A 21,614-nucleotide genomic window follows, 5' to 3' on the forward strand; every position below is an offset into this window, starting at 1 on the left:
GGCGGGCAGGCCCCCACGCCCCCCGCGGCCCCCACCCCCCGAGCCCCGCGGGCACTGCCAGGCACGCACCCTGCCCCCGTAGAGGATGGATGGCGGCTGGAGGACCCGCCCGGTCACGTCTGTCATCTCGTCTTTGACCATGATTCCAAACTCACGGACGTAAGGATCGGTGTTAAAACTCGCACTTCGCATCTTGGAAAGAAAACATAAAGACAAGCAGAGAGTCAGAGGCAAGCTCTCTTCCGTTCTAGAGGCCCACATGTGCCCAAGGCATCGGGGACTCCTTGCCGTGGGTGGCCGTGGACCCACGGGGAGCCTCCCGACCCCGGACCCCCCACCCCCGGCGCACGACGCTCACCAGCTTGCTAATCTCTTCTTGCCGATCGGGCGCTGACCTGGCAGTTGCTCGGATCATGGTTGAGGTTTGATTGTCAGTCAGTTTCTTTATACATCTCTGCCCTGCCACTATGTTACAGACCTGCAAGGACGCGGGGACGCGTCAGCAGTGGCGGGGGCTCCCCTCGAGGGGCGCGAGGGGAGCAGACCACCGACGCATGCAGGGCGTGCGCCCCGGCGCCGAGACACGCCGTCCTCCTGGGAGCACTGCCGTGCTGTGCAGATCCCGGGGACCCGGAACCCCTCGCCGGCGGCAGCGGCTCACGATGGGTCCTGCTCTCAGGAAACCCACCGAACACACGTGAGAACCGTGGCCGCACGCAGGAAGCGCAGACCCCACGCTACCTGCCCTGGACCCTCTCCAGCCCTTGGGGCATGTGGCTGAAAAGCTGCCTGCTGACCCACACTCGGAAAGCCCAGGGCCTACAACTGTGGGTGGTTGGCACAGGGCAAAGAATTCAAGACACAGAAAGAAAGCGTTGACGCTCGCTTCTCAGCTTCAGCATTTGACCTTCTCCCGGGCCTAGGGGCTCTCGGGAGGTCAGCCCTGGAGGGGGCACACGCCAAGGGAGGAAACAGGCCGTGTTGGGACCTGCAGACCCCCTTGCCCCTCCCGTGGACCCCACCAGACGGCTGCTAAAACGCGGTTATTAAAGGGGAAACTGAGGCTCCAAGACGTCTGGCTGACTTGCCTCCAGGGGAAGGTAGGTGTGTTTCTGCTCCTGCCCGACTTGTAAACACGGCAGGTGGGGGTAGCGCAGGACCAGCTTGTGCCTGTCCTTGAAGTACTGGGCCACCGTGCACTCCACCGTCTGCCCGCTCTCCTGCTGCAGCGGGAACCTGGGGAGAAAGAGGCAGCTCGGGCCGTGGACGCCCCAGGGCTGCGTGGGCCAGCCCCACCGCACCGCCCCGGGGTCAAAACCGAACCGCGCTCTTTGGATCATCCAGAACATCCCTGGGCCCCTGAACTCTGGAGCCGGGCAACAGAAAACACTGACATGCATACAATACGTGGCAACCACAGATTACACGTCACACACACAGAACGAGAAGAGTAAGGACAGGAGAAGAGTAAGGACAGAAGAAGACGAGGGCCCAGGCAGACCCCCAGGCCCCAGCACTGCCCAGAAGGAAGGGCAGAGCCAGGGCAGAGGCCGCCGAGCTCACAAAGCCCAGGAAGATGGCTGGGCCGGGCTGGGGTCGCAGGGGCCGGGGGCTCGCTCGGGCAGGGGCCACCACAGCCCCCGTCTCCCTTGCTCCACCCAGGCTGCTGGGCAACCTCTGTAGGCTCTGCCCACTGGGGACAAAGACGCGCTCGTCCTGCTCTCCTGCTTGATGGGGCCCGGCTACCTTGGTATGCGGGTGCCCGGCCACTGAGCAGGCCCCCATGGAATGACCCGTGAGATGAACAGCCCCTGGGCCCAGGAGATCCCATGGTGGGACCCAGCAGTTGCAGCGACCCCTTCCTTCCAGTGGGAGCCTCCCAAAGGCAGGCTCACCCTGCCCTGCCGCTGGGGCCAAGGCCGCCCCGGCCCCGCAGCCCGTTGACCCCCAGCCGCCTTCCTGGAGCCGCGTGCGGCACCGAGGACTGGACCGAGAAGCAAGAGCAGCGGTCCTTCTCCCGTCTAAGAAATTCAGGAAGGATGGCTAGTCACACCCCTGCCCCACGCAGGCACGACCTGTTATCTGAGTTTCTCGGGGGAGCCCTGTCGAGCAGAGTTTTGACACTTTAAAACCACAGGCGCCACGGCCCCGGGGGAGGCGGTACGAGGGCCGAGCATGGGAAGGGCCACCACTCACGTCTGGTGACTTGCCGGCCGCCGGGTCACGTTGCAGACACGGTACTTCCTCTTCATCTGCCCACAGTGCGTTATCTCCACCTTGAGACCTGGAGGCACAAGGCGCCGGCGTCAGTCCCACGCCCGACCGCGGGCCACCAGCGCTGCGGGTCTGCGGGGACGCGGCCCGGCCAAGCAGCTCTGCGGGGACCACAGCCCGGCCATGCGGGGGGCCCCCTCCTCGGGCAGGGCGGGGGCTGCCTACAGCATGCAGGTGCAGCTCCGTCCCCCCTACAGGGACCTTTCACCCCGGAAAGGCCAAGGCCGGGGGGCGAGGCTGCATTTCTCAAGATAAAGGTCAAAGTGCTTTTTGCTATTCTAGCACTGAACTTGCACCACTGATAGGACAGCGGTCAGGGGATTCTGGAGGAGGGGGAGAACAGGTGTCACATGGTACATTTTGGGGACACTGGAATTGTCCTGCATAACACTGCTATGATGGAGACAGGTCATTACAATTTTGTCAAAACCTATGAAATTGTGCGGTGCAAAGTGTAAACCCTAACGCAACTGCAGTCCGCGGTCAGCAGCAGCGCTTCCACGTGTTCATCGGGGGTAACAAATGCACCACACTCACGAAGGGTGTCGTTAATGGGGGAAATGGGGGAGGAGGGGGCGGGGCATATGGGAATCCCCTAAATTTTCAATGTAACTTTTCCATAAAATAAAACTTCTTTAAAAATAAAGTTAAAGGGAAAAAAAAAAAGATAAAGGCACGTGTGGGCTCGACGGAGCACGGGGTGTCTGCCACCATGGGTCCCCATTTCCCTTCTGGCCCAGGGCTGGGCTGACTGGTTCTGCTTGCTGGGGGTCTTTCAGGTGGTCAGAAAGGGCAGGTGTGCAGGGGGCGGCTCAGGGCCAGGTGGGGGCTGCTGAACCCGCGCTCAGGGCAGAACGGCCCGAGGCCCTGCGTCCCCTCAGGGGTAGCTCAGTGGTCAGCGCCTCCAGGGCTGCTGTCAGGTGCAACGACCACGAACGCACACGCGCCTGCCGCGTTCCAGAGCAAGTGGGCGACGTGCGCGCCACAGCCGGGCCGCGACTCTCCAAGGGGTCCCCCGGCGCGGATGTACCGACTCGCCGCGCCTCGGGAGCTGTCACCCCTGGCCTCGACGTGGGCTGGACCTCCCCCAGAGGCTGCCTCGGCTGAGGGTGCAGGGCCCAAGCCCCGGGAGCAGGGGCACCCATGCAGGAAGGGCACTGCGGGGTGTCCTGGCCCCGCGGCCCGAAGCGTCGGCACAGGTAGTTACCTTTGATTTCTTTGGTAAACTTTACCCTTTGGGAATCTGTCAGAGGTTTTTGTTGTTCTTCAATACTTTTAAAATCCAAAACTTCACAAACGAACTCAATTACTGGCTGTGCCTTATAAAACGCTGTCGCCGAGACTACAGGTGGGAAGAGGGAAACACAGAAGACAAAGCGTGACGTGCAGGTCTGTCACCTGGGGCCCCCAGGAGCCCGGAGCCCAGCAACCCCGGTACCCCCGGCACAGCCTCTGTCCTCCCTGCGGAGCCCGCCGGCAGCACGCGACCCCCGGCAGGGACGCTGTGCCCCGGGGGGCGGGCAAAGCCCAGGGGTCCAGCCTGTTCTGTCAGTCGCGGCAGTGGCAGCCTTGCTGGGAAGGAAACTAGTTGTGGAAATCAAACCAAACCAGACAGATCACGGTAATCCTACGCCTTGGATTTTCTGGGACGGCTTCAATTTTAAATGCTGATGCTTCCTCTGGTATGGATCTTTCTGAAAGTTTATTCCCATTTTCTTTTTATGTGATTATTTTTTCCATTAAGTGCACAACTGAGCAAGATTTAACTTTCATGCTTTTCATGTAAAGGAACGCCCACTGTCTTTTGGTCAGAGGGTAAGTGTGATCCAGTGCCGAGAAGTCACCAACAGGCACCCCCTCTTGGGTGGGGAGCACGGCCCCCAGGCCAAAAGTGCGCAAGGGAGAAAGAGCAGGGGGGGAGCCCGGCGGGAAGGTGATTCACCACCCACCCGCCAGGGAGACGCGACCCGAGGCCTGCCCACCCCAGCCCGCCCCGCTCCCTCTGCGCCATGACATCTGATGGCCCCCGACACGAACCTGAGCAGGCCGGGGTGGGAAAGGGTCAGTCCGTGATCCATGTCACAGCTTGACATGGCCGGGAATTCCAAAAATAGATTTTGGATTATGTTTGTAAACTGGTCTGAACCTGGGCGTGATTAAATTATGATTAGGTCTTTGATTAAGCAATGTCATTAGGGGGTTGAGTCCCCACCCCTTAGTGTGTGGGGGGACTCACAGATAAAAGGCATGGCAAAGGAGAGAGCTGGGGGGTTTTGATGTTGGGAGTTTGATGCTGAAGCCTAAAGCTGGAGCCCCGGGAAGTCAGCTCACAGAGGAAAGAGAAGCCAGCCCCAGGAAGAGAGGAACCCTGAGTCCAGGAAGAATCAAGCCCTGGGAAGAGCCTGAACCCCGAGAGATACAAGACCGTGGAAGGAAGGAGCCCAGGAAGCCTGAGCCCTGGCAGGTGTCAGCAGCCATCTTGCTCCAACACGTGGAAAAAGACTTTGGTGAGGGAAGTAGCTTATGCTTTATGGCCTGGTACCTGTAAGCTCCCTCCCCAAATTAATACCCTTATAAAACCAATTGATTTCTGGTATTTTGCATCAGCACTCCTTTGGCTGACAAATACAGTCCACTAAGAAAGAAGGCGGGCCACGTAGCATGAGCAGCCTGCAGCGGGCGCGGCTTCCTGCTCGGGGGTGTCTTACTGCAGCTCAGATGCCAGCCGCGTCGGGGGCAGCACGCGGCACGGGTCAGGGCCCACGGTGGGGGGGCACCGCCCGCGGACATGAGCAATTCCGCGCCAACCAGGACTGGCACGGCGTGCGATTCCCAGCTGCGCGCTGTTATTAAACCTCGGGAGCAGGAATGGGCACAACGCAGACGTGGCCTGAACCCCGCGAGCGCTTTCCGGGCCCTGAGTGCCGTTCTTCGCGCGCTGCTGGAATTAACTCCTGAACCTCCACGACCCGGAGGCACCGTGAACCCCAATTTACAGAAAGGGAAATGGGTGCCGGGAGAGAGGGTGAGCCCCGTGCCCGAGGTCCTCCGGCAAGGAGGAGAAAAGCTGCCATTGCCACGATGACTGCTCCTCACAAAGTGGGAAGGGACCCCCCACCCCCACCCCCACCCTCAGTGGGAGGCGCCCCCCCAGCAGGCCCAGCTCAGACTCCGTGGGGGGCTCGGAGGCTGCGCTGTGGGAACTGGTGCCCTAATCTAACAGACGCCGGGCGGGGGGAGGCCAGGGGCACCGTGGCACCTGCCGCTCTGAAAGAGGAGCCTGCCCGCCAGGTGCCCCGGCCCCACCAGCACCCTCCCCAGCCCCACCTGCAGCCAACACCCCGACTTCTCTTACCGTCGATATTCAGCATCATCTTCCAAAGAGAGGGCCGGACGGACTGATGGAAGCCGAACCATACTTCGCGGCCCCCTCCAAGAGGGTTGGAGCAGCCCTCGGACGCGGTGAAGAAGGAGCGGCCCACGGGGGGTGTACCTGCAACCAGGGGCGCCGAGCGGGGTCAAGGCGAGCCCGGGTGGCGACCAGCCGCCGGTGGCCCAGGTCCAGCGGGCAAGCACACACGCTCGTCCACGCTTCCATGCCCGCCCCCCCCAAAACCGCTTCTCCCGGCGGCCCAGCCTGCACCCACAGCCTCTGGGCGGGAGCTGCAGCGTCGCGGGGCGGCTCCCGCACTGTTCTGTTTCCAGCCCACGGCGCGCAGTGACCGGTGGCGGTCCTCGGCTCCGCAGGCGGCACACCCGTGGGAGGTGGGCCCCTCGTGCTTGCAATCCAGCCCCCCCCCTCGTTTCTTGGCTGCTGGTTCTCGCCTGCTGGCGCCAGCGTCTGTCCATCCCTCCTCCAGCTCAGGCCAGGCCGGGGGAACAAGCCCAGCTGAAGACGGGCATCTGCCGGCGCCAGCCGCGGGCGGGTTCTGGCCGCCCAGCTTCCGCGCAGGACGACCGCAGGACGACGGCCCGGAGTCCAGCTGCAGCCGCGGCCCACGGCAGCGGGGCGCGCCCCGCCCTTGCGCGGGGACGGGGGAGAGCACGTGGGCCCGTGTTCCTTCTCACGCTCAGGCGTCCACGGCGCGCTGCCCTGAGTGGGACGCGGCCCGCTCTCAGCCATCCCCTAGGCCCCCGCCGGTTAACGTTTTCTTCTGCTATTTTTCCAAAAAGAGAGCAGCGCTCTCCCTCCGATCGTGAAAGTAACGTAGACAAATCCCATTGAAACGTGTCCAGAAAACAGAAACCACAGTCATTCCTGCCAGCCTCTTGGCAGCCCTCGCCTTCCTCCCACTGAGGGCTCCAAGCGGTGATGGGATCTGCCGCGGGGCGGGGTCCCCACGAGGGGTGGCGGCCTGCCCCAGTGGACTGCCTCTGCGCAGCCCTGCGCAGCCACGGGGGAGCGGCTTCGGCCGCGCTCCTAGAGTCTCGCCCGTCTTCCGGGCGAGTGCCGGGCCTGGAAGGTTCGCTTGGGGGCGTGTCTCGGTCTCATGATCGGCTCGTTGGCCTGGCGCAGGGAGGAGGTCTGGGGCCACGCGCGGCCGGCGGGCAAAACATTGGGGCCAGCCGAGGGACCGAACTCGCCCTCGAGGGACAGGCAGGCGGCACAAGCCAGCACTGTGGCGCCGGCTGCGGGAGGGACGGACACCCAGCATGTGGACATGGGGGGAGGGCGCCGTCCAGCGCTGGGCTGTGGCCACTGCCGGCCTCTCTCTCTCTAATTAAAGCAGGCATCTCCCACGCCGGCACTGCCCGGTGCCCTCCCCACAGCAAGCCTGCGCAGCCGCCGCCGCCCCACGCGCCCCGGCGGGTGCTCACCTCATGGACGGCAGGTGCCTCATCACCACGTCCAGGGCCTGGATCGTCTCGAAGGGGACGCTGGGCAGCCGCCCCGACAGCGCGTCGTGCAGCGCCTGAAGGCTCACGCAGGACACCCACTTGATGGACACCTTGAAGATGCGGTCCTTGCCTTCCCCAGGCAGCGTGACCTCCAGCTCCACCTGCGGGGCCAAAGCGCCCGGTCACTGCCGCGTCCCTCCTGAGGCTCTGTGGGGCAGCTGCCGGCTCCTGTGGGCTCCAGGACACTCGCGGGCCAGGGGACCCAGTCCACCCCGTCATCTGCCCCAGCAAAGCCACCGGGCAGGGCCTGGGACTCTCCTTCTGGGGTGGGGCGGCCGCCGTGGTGGACGGCAGGCGCGAGGCGGCGGGAGCTGCCCCCCTAGAGGTCCGATGCCCACGCGCGGGCAGGGGCAGGCGGGCGGCTCCCGGGGAATGCAGGCGTGTGGCTAAAGCTCGCTGGACCCTGGCAGCTGTTTGTTTCCCCAGCGGGACTGAGCACGCTGGGACAGGCCTGTGACGGGGTTTCCCTACAAGTCCAGAAGGCAGTGGATAGACCGTAAACGAAAAGCCTTCTCCGAACAGACGCGCGATAAAAACAAGCAGTGCTGCGCCGACAGCTGCAGCGCCTGAATCGGGGTGCGCGATCCCCGCACGGGGCTTTCAGCCTTAGTGCCCCGGAAAACGTTCACGGTGGAACATGCTGTAGGCGCAGCCCCTGTGAGTGAGGCTGGGCACAGCGGGGATTAGCGCTCACTGGGCTCCGCGACGTGCAGACACCCCCGTTGGCCCTGCGTGGGTGCATGCGTCGTTGCGCCCAGGCGTCCAGGCTCCTACAGTGGAAAGGGCAACGAGCCTCCTGGGCAGGTATTAAAACCTGCAGCAAACCCTCAGGCCATCGGCCGCAACGGCCCTCGGCGGCCTCCGACAGCACTGTCCAAGGACGCCGGCTGCGGGCCACGGGGGCTACCGGGCACCGGGGGCCTGAGGCGCAGACAGCTGGGTTTACGGACTTTGACCTGACGCGGCCACACGTGCCAGGGGCTGCTGAGCTAGACGGCAGTTTCCCAACTTCCCAGAAACGTTCTCGCACCCTCAGCCTCTGAGCCATGCCTTCGCCTCCACGGCACGCCTGGACCCTCTTCCGCCTGCTCATTTATCTCCGCTACCTAAGCCCACCGCTCGTTTCCAGGTTGAGGAACTGCTCGAGGCAGCCTGAAGGTCTGGCACGCGCAGCCCCGCTCACTGGCGGTCTAAGCCGCCAAGAGCAATTTTGACATCCGCTGACAATGCTGGACCGCGTGTCCCTTAACCTCGAATGCCCTAAAAGCCCTGCGAGGGAGACCATCAGCCACGTCTTACACATTCACAGCCACTCAAGGGCAGGGGGCCTGGAGCCAGGTGGCCTCGCACAGACGCGTGGCCACAGCCCGTGTGCCAGGCCCACCCCCGCCACTGGCAGAGCCCCCAGGAACCTCGAGCCACAGCCTCCACCGCCCCACGAGGGGCAGCCTGCCCTGCGCCTCACCCTGCCCTGCCACCATACCCTGCTCGGCCTTCCAGTCCCAGGTCCGGCATGACGGACGATGCGGGCACGTTTGCTCGGTCCTGCGTCCTCCCCTCCCCCCAGACACTGCCCCCTCCCTGCTCATTTTCCTTGCTCAGGTCCCTCCCCGTAGACTCAGTCCTCCAGGAGCACTTGCTACGTGGTTGCAACCTCACGAGAGCAAGCACAGGGCTGCACTGCGGGCGCTGTACACACGCGGGACACGGCCAGCGGCACCCCCTCCTTGGGGCCTGGGCTCGCCCGAGCACGCCCCGAGCACGCCCCGAGCACACCCCGAGCACCCTGCACCAGACGGTGCCAAACCCACAGGGGACGAGAGAAACGCGTCCTGCTCTAGCACCTGAGCAGAGAAAGGGGACGCGTCATCAGGGTGCGTGGACTTCCAACACCTAAGGCCGAGGAGAGGAAGCAAGGTGCAGGCGGCAGCAGGTCTGGCGGCCAGGCATACGCAGGGGTCAGAGCAAAGTGCCAAAAGCACAAGCCCCGGGGACAGTGGCCAGGACAAGAGGAAGGGGCTCTGCCGCCTGGGGCAGCCCGTGGGGGTGGGGGCGTGCACTTCTGGGCTGGGATGGTGGGTTCGAGACACTTGTTTCACTCCTGTTCTTTAAACCACATATATTTAGTTTGTAAGATTTCGTAAGGAAAATTTAGGTACGTCATATAATAAAAGTAATAAAAACTAAAAGCTGACGCATCACGTAGTACTGGTAATAAGGCTATATTTAACTTGCCCAATAGTCTATTTCTCCAGTTCTGGAAACTAGGGGCTAGAGAGAGAGACCGAGTCCCTGAGGTCACAGAAGGGAGGCCGATGCGATGAGTGACCATCAGCCAGATTCCAGAGAGGGGGCCGGAGGGGGCCAGGAGGGTGTGTGGTCAGAGAAGGGGGCTGCAGGCGCTGGCGGTGCCAGTTGTTCAGAAGCGGTACCAGGGGCAGTGAGGCGGGAGCGAGCCAACCTCTAAATCGCACGTAAGCCTCTCGATTAGGATTAGTATGTTAAACATAACATACACATCTCTACACAACAGCACTTGGCACAGCTAAAAACCAATACTGTGACTTATTATTAATTAGATGCATTTAAATGTCATCCTTCAAAAACAACTCTATAGCCCAAACTAAGGAGGGATTTGGAGGGGTGTTTTTTTCCTGTAGCAAAGTATACTTATATTTAGAAACATGTTCTTCCCGGGCCTCCGTAACAAAGTAGCAACATAAACCTCCGGCTCCACGTCTTTCTTTGCCAAAATTACGTCCTTGGGGGGCCGACTGTACACTTCCCCAAAGGTGCAGGGACCCGTGCCAGGGTGGGCAGGGGTTCCACCTGCCAGGAACCCACACTGCTCTGCGGAGAGCAGACTCCTGTGTGCCCGGGCTGCTGGCCAGGGTCAGCCCCCAGCCCTGGGGCCCCGGCCCGGCTCGCCGTCCAGCTCCGTAACTGCCCGCTGCCTGCCCACGGCCGGAGGCTCCACTGCGTACCCCTCCTGCACTTGGCAGGCTCGGCAGCCGGCCCTGCCCGCCGCACGGGTGTTGTGACCCTGCCCGCGGGACCGGTGCGCTGTCGGGAGCTCTGTACGATGTGGACAGCCGAGAACTTCAGCAAAGCTGCACCAGTCCAGGGCCTGGAGGGCGGTGACACAGCGGTGACGCTCAGTCTCCCTGCGCAGGCGGAAAGACAGCTGAGCTCCCTCTTATCTGAAGATCAGGGTGGGCAGACGGGGGGGGGGGGGGGGAACCGGACTGTGATAGAAAGATAGAAAGATTGCTGTTTTGATGCAGCCACACAACTACAGCACAAAGGAAGGGAAAACACCCCTCTAAGAGCACAAAGACACTGAGCCCCCAGCCAGGAGAGAAACGGGAGAAGCAGCTGCGTTTCCAAAGGATTTTCCCGGCTGGGCGGGCCAGGGCCCGGGCGCCCCTGCCATCTGCTGCGAAGGGAGGAGCCGGGGCTGGCGGGGGCCCGCACCCCTGCCCGCGGCCCTGCTGGCGGAGGACTCCAGGCCTGCCGCGGTGCCCCTGGGCTGCCCCGCCCGCCGTGCCTCCCTGAGCCGGTGCCAACAGCAGCAGCTGCCAGGGCCGCCCCCCAAAGGGGCCATGTGGGCCCCAGCTCGTTCCAAATGTGCTCCAGGAGCTGCCTACTTAAAGGCCCTCTGCAACTTCGCACAGCGGCAAACCTCCTCGTAAAGCGAATCGTCACCGTTCCAAACGGCCTGCTGCAGAAATCACAGGCTCGCCCAGCACGGCTGCGAGGGGCCCGGGGAATTCAGAGTCACCCTTGCAGACGACACCAGCAGGGCCAGGGAGGGGCTGCTCCGTCAGGCTCAGCCGGCCCTGAGCACCTCAGCCCCGGCCGGCCAGGGTCAAGGCACTGGGGCCAGTGCTGCTGCAGGCCGGCCACCAGGACGGCTGCCGCCATGGGCCCAGTGGACCCGTCTCCCACGTGCCACCCACGGGGCTGGGCGTGGGGAGGGGGGGTAAACGCCTCCTCCCGAGGGCAGCTCCCTGCTCCCCACCCCTGCCTGTTGGTCGAAGCTTCCTGTTACCCCAGAACAGACGTGCCCACTGCCCTGGTCAGAACGAGCCCCGGCCGCCCCGGCTCCCCTGACTGTGGTGCCTTCCATTTCAGGTGGACAATCCCTGGCTGGGCGCTCGACAGCCTTGCCTGCCCCAACCAGGGGCACAGGGGTGGGGGAGGCCGCCCTGCACCCATCTCGTTTGGCAGCAGGCTTGTGCACAGGGGCCCCCCACAGCAGTGTCCTTTGGGCAGGAGCTGCTGAGATTTGAGCTGGACATCTGTCTCCCGTGGCACTTCCTTTGTGTCATCAGACCCTCCCACTTTCACTGAGTAAGCAGGAGGGGCTGCGTGGGGCTGGACCCAGACTTGGGGACAACAAATGGCACTTGCTCAGGTCTTGCAAGTCATACCATGTTGCTGCTAAAGAGGATCCAGAATTCTAAGCGACTTGTGTAGCCTCCTGGATCCCAGGCTCCTCTTCTGAAAGTGAGGGAACTGGCCTGGGTGGCCCCCTGGCCCTTCAGCCCTGATAGAGTTGATCTCTCTCCACTTGGGGACGGGAATTAAAGCAGGTGGGCTCGCAGGGTAGGCACGATTAGGAAGAGATTTAAGGAGCACCCTTCCCCGAGGAACGGTGACCTGACATGGGACATTTTCTGTGCAGAGTCCTGGAGAGAGCCACCCGCAGCTTTTCCAGGGCTCCAGGAAAATGGAAGGGGCGCTCTCTTACTCCAGAAGGGCCCATGTGCAGAGAAAAGTACTTAACAGCAAGAAGAGCAAAGGAAAAAAATATCCACAGGACGACACTTTTCTGCATAATGTGACTAGGACTGGAAAAGGGGCAGCATCTCGGCACTTTGCACGTCACACTCGGCACACCACCGAGAGGACAGGACCTGGAGCCTGGTGGGAAGGGCACGGGCTGCTATCAGCAGGCGCCCTGCTGCTAAGCCTGACGCCCGGCTTGGGTAGGCCCTCGCAGCTCCCCGGGGCTGAAACGACGACGAGGTTGGCGGGGTGGAAAGAGCCCCGGCGCGCCCGCCGGGTAGGCCAAGCCGTGCGGGGTGGGCTCCGGGTGGAGGGGACGATGGCAGGGCCTACGCGGCAGCACTGCGTGCCGAGAGCTGCGTGGCACTCACCGCGCCCCAGGTGCGGAGGTGAGCCTTCCAAGCCCCCCCCCGACTCCACGTGTGACCTGGGGGCTGGCTGCAAACTCTCAGGACCTCCTTCTACCCCGAATCTGCGCCAGCACCCTAACGGGACCCCCAGGGACCCAGTGCGCGCTCACGGAGGACACGCGCGGGGCGAGGCGCACCCGCCCACGCCACGCGCACAGGGTGCCGCGAGGCAGTTCTTGCTGCAATCTGCCCACCCGGCGTGGCCGCAGGAGGGGGCTTGGCAAGGTCCGCGAGGCCCACCCCCGGGAAGGGCCTGGCAGGGACTCAAACGCAGACCGCGTTCCGCCAGGGGCAGCCACGAACTTGGACGAGGACGGTCTCAGAGGTGCACACCGCGCTGACCCCAGCTCTCCTGAAGGGCAATCACTCGCCCGCCCCTTCCAGTGACTGGCCGTGAACTCGGGCAAGCAAAGCCGAGCGGACACCTGCGGCTTTCCTTCCTTATGCTAAAACTTGAAACAGAAACAAATGTCCCGAGCCAACACAACGTTTTAAAGGCAATATATATGGACTGAGCGGCTGAGGGTGCCGGGTGCTCCCGGGGCACCTCGAACCCGCCCCACGTTGCCGGCACCTGCTGGCACGGCACCTCCTCGAGGGCCGCCTGCGCCAAGCGTCGCCTCCCAGGCCGGCCCTTATCGACGCCGGCCCGGCAGGGCTGTGGGCGCTGCCCTCGGCGTCAGGAGGACGGAGGCCGCCGCCCCGGGGGGCCGGGCCGCCTGCGGGTTATCACTGAGACGCACATGCTCGCGTCTCCAGGCCTGCGGGGTGCCCTGCTCCCTCCCGGGCCCGAGGGGCCCTGGAAGCAAGCTGCGCGGTTCCCGGCAGAACGGCTGGACCTGTCTCTGCGGGCTGCCGCGCCACGAGCCGAGAGGGGCGTCCCTGAGGCCTTCGCCCTGCTTCTGGCAAGCACGGAGAGTGCGTCTGTGGAAAGACCACCGGCGCGGGCGGGAATTTTACACCTTTTAAGTAAAGCCACGGGAAGGCAAAGGATCAAGGGGCAGGGGCGCCGTGTCGGGGACGCGGCTGCCCCGCGCCGGCCGCCCACCCGTGCGGCCTCGGGCCAACCGCGGGCCTCCGCCGAGGACCGACCTGGCCGCGCGCCGTCCCCCCCACACACACCTCCGTCCGCGGGACACCCGCCCAGGGGTCTCTGCGGTCCCAGCGCTGGGCCCAGGTCCTGCCGGGTGGTCTGTGGCTTGTGTTGAGTGGGTTTTAAATGCCAGTTTGGTGTTTTCCGGGAGTTCTGAACTCCCGGTCTCTGGACACACACGAGTTAAGCCTCTGTTTGAAAACCGCAGCACGCAGGAAAGCAGTTTTTGTGGCTCTCACGCCACGTAGCGGCGCCTTCGTCCTGGGTGAGACGTGGCGTGTGACGACGGGAGTACCCAGCTTTTACAACACGTCTGAACTTCACTTCCTCGTACGGCACCTGGCGCCCACACGTGCCCGTGAGCTTACCTTATCCCTGCCAATCGGAAGGGGCATCGCCGTGTAAAGGTTCTTTCTTCCGTCAAACACTGGCTTCCGATCCCCAAAGATCTGTGTTTTAAAGTGCTGGACCATGTGCTCCACTATCTCCCTGAAACACAGAATTCAGCCGAACGTCAGCGAAACCAGGCAGGAGCGGGCAAAGACGCCGTTCCTGACACGGGTTCCTAAGCAGCTTCCTGAAGGCAGCGGCTGCTTTGGTGCCGTGGTGTCCTTCTCTGGAGAGGCAAGCCAGAACCTCAGCGGGGTGATACCTGCTCATCCGGTCACGCAAACAGTGGGATGCAGCAGACGACACCACACCCCTGCCCCGCGGCCCCGGCAGAAGACGAGGGTAAACGGACCCCCCTGGCCGCGCCGCGGCACCCCTGCCCGCGGGGGCCAGGCTCGGCCGGGGGCCTGGCTTCAGCCTTGGGAACGTGAACACAGGACAGAAGCAGAAGCTCCCGATGGGGCCGTGGGGCTGGGGCGCTTCGGCCTGGGCCCCGGACCCGGCCGAGTCCACAGCCCCCATGCAGGGCAGCGGGCGGGAGGCCAACAGCAGGTGTGAGCCAGGGAGGCTTGCGTGTCCTTGGCTACCCAGGCCTGACGGCAGCACAGACCCTGCTGTGCGGTGCTCCCCGAGCACGGGTGCGACCCGGGCCCCACCTGTCCACTGCTCAGCAGGGGACGGCACAAGGACCCTCTGCAAACTGTCGGGAGCGGCTCCACCAACCGTGGGCTCCGAGGCTGGGCGGGACACCCCCCACCCAGCAATTCCGCTTGTCCCGGACTCAGAGAGACCCCCCACCCGGAGCATGGCTCTCTGGGCACGTCGGCTCCACGCCCCGTTCTTAATTCCCGCACCTGCACCTAAGAAGGGGAGAGGGGAAGGGGTGCAGGCACCGCAGGCCCCCCGGGATCCAAGCAGGGGAAGCGTGCGGGGTCGACAGTGAGCCAGCCGTGAGACGCCCTCAACCGCCACCTTCCCTCAGGAGATGGGGGGTCGCGGGCCTGCGCAAAGGGGGCGAGCTGGCATCTGGTGGTGAGGGTGGGGGCCCCTGGGGGGGGGGCAAGGGGTCAGGAGCTCCGAAAGCTCGAGGGCTCGGCTCTGATGGTCCCGACCGTCCTTCTCGCGGGCAGGACGCCAGGCCCTCGGGGGACGCTGGCCTGGGAAGCCCGTCCTCGTCCTGGCCGGCCTGCGTGCCAGCCGCGGGAGGGACGGTCCCAGGCCTCACAGCGGCGTCCCGGGGCCTCTCCATCGGCAGGATGGTCTGGCCGGGCAGGAGGCCCCCAGCGTCGGGGCAGCGCTCGCTGCACCTGCGCCCCGCCCAGGACAGGACCGGGGAGGGCTGCTCCTCCGCCCATGCCGCGCAGCCTTCACGGCCTCGCGGTCAACGCCAGGGTCCGCTGGGGCTCCCCCCACACTCAAAGAACAAGTCATTCCAACGAAAAGCACAGGTATCCAGAGCAGAGCAGGAGGGGCCACACGCCAGCTCACCTGCCGCCAGGTCAAAGGCCGCCAGGTCGTAAGACAGGGGCGGTTGTTAGTAGCAAGATTTTGATATTGCTCTTGCCCAGTTTGCAACAAATGCTTCACAGCAATGCAAGGTGTCGGTGGAGGGGAGAGGAATGGGAACCTTGTGTGATGCTACTTATGCATGCTTATTTTGTAAGCTGACAACTTTTACTATACACTTATTGTTTCTGTATGTTCATGTATAAATGATAGACTTCAATAAAACATATAATTAAAAAATTGTAATTTTTAAAAAGGCAGCCAAGTAAGTTCTAAGAAAAATGGTGAGTCAATTTCACAAACATCAAAGCAGAAACAATGTATTAATGAACTGAATTCAGCAACATGTTAAAAAAAAAACACATCAAATCAAAGTTGGGTATCTAAAGGAATGAAAGGCTAGTTTAACATTAGAAAATTAACATGAAACAGATCACAGACTTAAAGTAAAAGCAAACATTAAAAAATGCCTAGGAGAAAATGTAACTGAAAATCTTTATGGACCTTGGGGTGGAGAGACATCTTAGGACACAGAGAGTATCAGCCATAAAAGAAAAAAAAAAAGCAGCGTGGGTGCAGCTCAGCAGCTGAGCACTGCTCTGCAGGTACAAGGCCCTGGGTTTAAGCCCTGGTACCTCCTAAAAAAATAAAAAATAAATAAATTGGACCTCACCAAAATTTAAAACATTTACTCTTCAAAAGACACTTAGGAAAATAAAAGAAAAGCCACAAACTGGGAGAAAATATCCACAACACACAAAGACACACAAAGACATACATATGCATCTGACAAAGGACTTATATGTACAACACATGAAAAATCCTCAACTTGACAATAAAACAAACAATCCAATTGTAAAAATAAGCAAGAGATATGAACAGACACTTGACAAAAGGTGTACAAATGGCCAAGAAGTACATGAAGAAGTCGTCAGGGAAATGAGGGGAAACCAAGGATGCCACTGCCCTAGGAGGAAGCCACCTAGGGCTGGTGGGATGGGAGGGGCACAAGGGCCATCATACAGTGACCACCCCTGCAGCAGTGCTGCTCCTAGGTAACGACAGCAGGGGCGTGAAAACACTCAGCGCCACAGACGCGTCTACAGGTGTGTGTGTATAACAGCCTGAAACTGGAAACAAGTCAAATGTGCATCAGCTGGTGAATGGAAAACCAAGCTGGCACATCCGGGCCCTGCAATACTTTCACTCCATGCTAAGAACCACCGATGCATACACCACGAATGAGTCTTAAAAACTTGTCCAGTGGAAGCAGCCAGACGTGAAGGAGAGGGAACTCGACGACAGGCAAAGACTAACCTACCGTGTCAGTGGGAGCCCACGTGCGGGGTGGGGACAGACGCAAAGGGGCACAGGGGAGCTCCCGTGTGGATGGAAATGTCCTTAACGGTGGTGGAGGTTCCACGAGTGTATTCCTTTTTCAAAGCTCACAGAAGAACCCTATACTTAAAATGGGTGCATTTTGTTGTATGTAAATTAAATCAATTAAGTTGATTTAGCTTTTATAAAATCAAAGTAACAAATTAAGGAAAAAATTATGATAACCTCAGAGATGTAGAAAAAGAACACTTAATAAAATTCAACACCCATTCATGATTACGTTAAAAATTAGCCAACCAGGAATAGAAGGAAACTTCCTTAAGCTGGTAGACACGCTCAAAAAAAATCTATAGCAAACAAACTTGCCTTCTGAGAGTCACAATGAAACAAAGACTCCCGCTATCGCCACTCCTATTCAGCCTTGAATTGTTTGTCCTGGTCTCCACTGTAGGGTAAGGAAAAGACAGGGACTGCCATGAAGGAAAAACCACCATTATTGCTGGACACTTGGACTCCATTTGCTGAAAATCCAGAGAAATGTGTTCACAAAAAACGTAAAGCTTCACAGAGACAAGACAGAGCCCTTCTCAGTTCTGTAACTCCAGAGCCCGGCACTGAATGGACGCTCCATAATTACTTATCAAATAAATGCACACACTTTCTCCCCAATACTGATAAGCCTTTATTCATTATATGTTCTCAAGGCAAGGCAGGCAGGCGGGGGGCAGCTTAGGAATGAAGAATCCAGAATGGCAAAACCAACCGTCCATTAGACATTTCTTGGTGATGATGAACGAGGAAGCACCCTCTCCTGCAGCCGTGGAAGGAGGGAAGGGCTGGGAAACTGTACATACTTGTCTATGCTATAAAATCAAGATCCCCACAAAGCTTCGGTTTCCGGCAGTGAACATGGAGTTACATTTTTTCTTCTATTACGAAATAATCTCATGGCCACTGTGATCTAAGTTTCCTACAGAGCAAAGGAATTCCTGCCTGACTCCCAATCCAGGGTGCAAATAACTTTACATGGTAACGATGCCAAGCCAGCCTCTGGATTACATATTCACCCACAGTCCCAGAACCGATGGCCGGCCTGTACCTTGCCTTTCTCCTGCTCCCAGTCTCACCTCCCTTCTCTACTCTAAGGCTGGAGAAGGGCAGCTAAACTCTAAAGAGTTGTTGTCTGTTCCAGCCACAGTAGTAAAGTGTTACCATGAGGAATGGATTATACCCAGAGTTAAACAGAGAGGAAACGGAGGGAAGGGATCTCCTACTTCATGGCGCAAATCTATTTGGGAATTGGGATACCATAAGATGTTTAAACACACACATGTAGCAAAGAGATTTTTCATATTTCTGGCTTGGAATATTCAATTCTTCCCCAAAAATCCATTCCTTCAACTCAAGAAAAATTCAGAGAAAGATTTATTTTTATGTGACATAATTTCACAAACTAATTCTAAAATGTACTTGGAAATGCAAAGGACAAAGATCAGGCAGGGAATTCTTTAAAAGGAACAAGGCAGAGAGCTGGCTGTTTCAGACATGAAAAAGCACTGAGGATGTATGGAGCTGTGCAGGGGTAGACAGGCAGACTAGAAAGCAGAATGGAGAGCCAGGAAACAGACCCATGGACATTTCATCTGTGCTAGAGTAGCAGAACAGAGACAAAAAGGTGTGCTTTCCAACGACTTGTGCTGGGGCAAGCAGGCATCCAATATTCAATAAATAAACGGAACCCATGCCCCTTGAAACATGCCTGTACCTAAAGGCTGACTATCCTTGGCTGTCACCTAGCTCCTGGCATGACGACTCCACCCGGGCACTTAACTTGGGGTTCTCTGGAGGCACGAGGAGTATCTTACTCATCCTGGAACATGCAGCGCCAGACACAGCATATGGCGCACAGCAGGTGCTCAGTAAATACTGGTTGAATAAAGGAAGCTGCTAATCGTCAGAGCTAGTACTGCCCTGGTGGACTGCAGAAGAGCCCTGCCCAGCTGGCGAGGAAGACAGCCTGCCGAGAGAACGCGTGCCCCGTGACCCACCCTCCGCTCCTGGGCCTCCGGGGCACCCCTCGTGGGGAGGAAGGTGCTATGAGCTGGTTCAAAGCACAGACAGAAATCGGATTGCTGGGTTCTAGCGACAGGATGTCAACAGAGTTGCCTAAATTCTAAAACTTGGGGCATCCCTGCCTCCTTTAACATAGACTGACGTCCAGGTCTAGCTGCTACTAGCAACTGGCAAAAGACCCCTGGGAGGAACGAAACAGGGACATGCTCCTCCCTGAGCCTCTGAGGCTGCTGTTGCTTTATAGCAGATATGGCCACGAGCAAGTAAAGTATGTGCGCTGGCCCAGGGCGGCTCCCTGGAGAAACAGCTGCACTGCCTGTGTCCTCAGGTTACACCCCAAGAAAAGATTATCGATCTTGATCTAGAAGACGGAGACAGATCAGTAAAAATTATCCAACCTGAAGAGGGGAGAAAAAGAGTTTAAAAATCATAGCCACGGGAGTGGATGAGGCTCAAGCAGTTGAGCGCCTGCCTCCCCCACAGGAGGTCCCAGGTTCTGTTCCCGGCAACTCCTAAAAGAAAAAGCAGACAATGAGCAAAAACAAGCAAACAGATGAGGGAGCCACCTCAAGGGGGAAAAAATCATAGCCACAATGACACAGAGACTATATAAAGTACTTTAATGTATAGGTAACTAGAGTCCAAGATGTCAAGACCGAATAGAGCAGAAAAAATGTTTGAAGAAATGATAACCAATATTTCCCCAAATTTCATGAAAGATATTAACATAAAAATCCAAGAAGCTCAATGAACCCCAAGAAGGAAAAATAAAAAGAATATCACACCTATACACAAATACTGAACCTGCTATTAAAGCAAAACTAAATACATATTCAGGGAGAAAAATTGCACACAGGGGAATTATGATAAGAACCACAAGTGACATCTCATCAGAAACAATGGAGGTTAAAAGACAACGTAATGACATTTTTAAGGTACTGAGGGAAAGAATGTCAATCCAGAATTCTATAGCCAGCAAAAATATCTTTCAAAATTCAGGGTGAGATGCAGGTTTTTTAAAAAAAGCTGGGGGAATTTATCACTGGCAGACATGCACAAGAAAGGCTAAAGCACATTTTTCAGGATAAAGGGAAATTATGTCAAATAAAAACTGGTCAACAGGAAGAAATAAAGAACCTGAGATATGGCTCCTCTGTGGATAATGAGAACCATTTTCATTTTTAAAAAGCAAAAAAAGTAACATCTATAACTACACAGAAGTAAACTATATGATAATAGCAAAAGGAGAGGGGGATAAAGAGAATTATGCTGTTATAAAATTTCTACATTTTGTAGGAAGTTACAACATTAATTCTAAGTAGACTAATATGCATATGGAAATCTGTAGAACAATCCTTTAAAAAGTACAAAAAGGTAAAGTTAAAAGCCAGGATAAGAAACATAATGGGGTAAAAATAAAAAAATATTAAATGAACCAAATGTTTCGATTAAAAGATGCAATTACTTGACGTTTACAAGAGATACACTTGAAATACATACATACACAGAAGGGGGGCTGAAAATATAAACGGGGGAGCCCATGAAGCTCAGTGGTTGAGCACTGGCTTCCCACATGCGAGGTCCCGGGTCCAATCCCTGGCCCCCGTATTTAAAAAAAGGAAAAGAAAAAGAATAAAGATCTCAAATCAGAGATCTTATCTCAAAATTAGAGGATCCTGAAAAAGAAAAACAAACTAAACCCAGAACAAGCAGAAGGAAGGAAATAAAGATCAGATCAGAGATAAAGGAAAAATAAAGACCAGATCAGATAGAAAGAAAATATAAACCATGGAAAAAGACTTATCAAACAAAACAGTAAGAAAGTTCATGTGACTATGTTGATCAGATAAAAATAAAAGCTTTAAGACAAGGAGAATTACTAAATACAAAGGAAGACATTTCCTAATTACGAAAAGTTTAATTTTATGGAACACAGAACAATTATAACTGAGTATATACTTAATAAAGAACTTCAAAATACAGAAAGCAAAACGAGACAGTACTAAGTGAAGAAACAGACAAATCCCCATCATACTTGGAGAAAATAATCATACAGGATATAGAGGACTAGAATATATTACCAACCCTCCCCTAATAAACGTTTACAGAGCACGACCCCCAGTACCTCCAGAACACACGTTCCGTTCAGGTGCTAGAGGAACATTTACCAAGGTAAGTCCATGCTTAGGCATAAAGTAATCAAGAGATGGAGATTTTACAGAGAATGTTCTCGGGTCATAAAGGAATTAAATCAGAAATCAGTTACAAAGGGTATTTTAAAAATCCCCAAAGAGAAATTGAACACAATACTTTTAAATAACCCATGGGTTCAAAAAGAAATCACAAGGGAAATGAGAAAATATTTTGAACTGAATGAAAATTAAAATGTAGTGTATCAGAGAAGCAGATGTGGCTCAACTGATAGAGTGTCCACCTACCATATGGAGGGTCCAGGGTTCAAACCCAGGACCTCCTGACCTGTGTGGTGAGCTGGCTACGCGCAGTGCTGCCACATGCAAGGAGTGCTGTGCCACGCAGGGGTGCCCCCCTATAGGGGTACCTTATGGGCAAGGAGTGTGTCCCGTAAGGACAGCCACCCCACAGGAAAAAAGCACAGCCTGCCCAGGAGTGGCACCGCACACACAGAGAGCTGACACAGCAAGATGACGCAACAACAACAAAAAAGAAACGCAGGTTCTCAGTGCCACCAGATAATGCAAGCGGATGCAGAAGAACTCACAGAGAATGGACAGAGAGAGCAGACAATGGGGGGAAGGGGAGAGGAATAAATAAATCTTTTAAAAAAAAATGCAGTGTATCAAAAGTTGTGGGTTAAGCTA

General features: G+C 57.6%; 1 protein-coding gene across 1 annotated transcript in view; it reads right to left on the bottom strand.

The window, feature by feature from the left end:
* The window catches only part of AGO2 (argonaute RISC catalytic component 2), a 108,765-nt gene that overhangs the window by 19,708 nt on the left and 67,443 nt on the right, over positions 1 to 21,614 (bottom strand). Inside the window, 9 exon segments of the mRNA XM_058276091.2 lie at positions 70 to 192; positions 359 to 478; positions 1,089 to 1,236; positions 2,197 to 2,284; positions 3,482 to 3,616; positions 5,630 to 5,759; positions 5,761 to 5,767; positions 7,093 to 7,274; positions 13,836 to 13,956. Coding sequence (XP_058132074.1) covers positions 70 to 192; positions 359 to 478; positions 1,089 to 1,236; positions 2,197 to 2,284; positions 3,482 to 3,616; positions 5,630 to 5,759; positions 5,761 to 5,767; positions 7,093 to 7,274; positions 13,836 to 13,956 — 1,054 coding nt within the window.

This window comes from Dasypus novemcinctus, chromosome 14, assembly GCF_030445035.2.
Source record: "Dasypus novemcinctus isolate mDasNov1 chromosome 14, mDasNov1.1.hap2, whole genome shotgun sequence".
Lineage (NCBI taxonomy): Eukaryota > Metazoa > Chordata > Mammalia > Cingulata > Dasypodidae > Dasypus > Dasypus novemcinctus.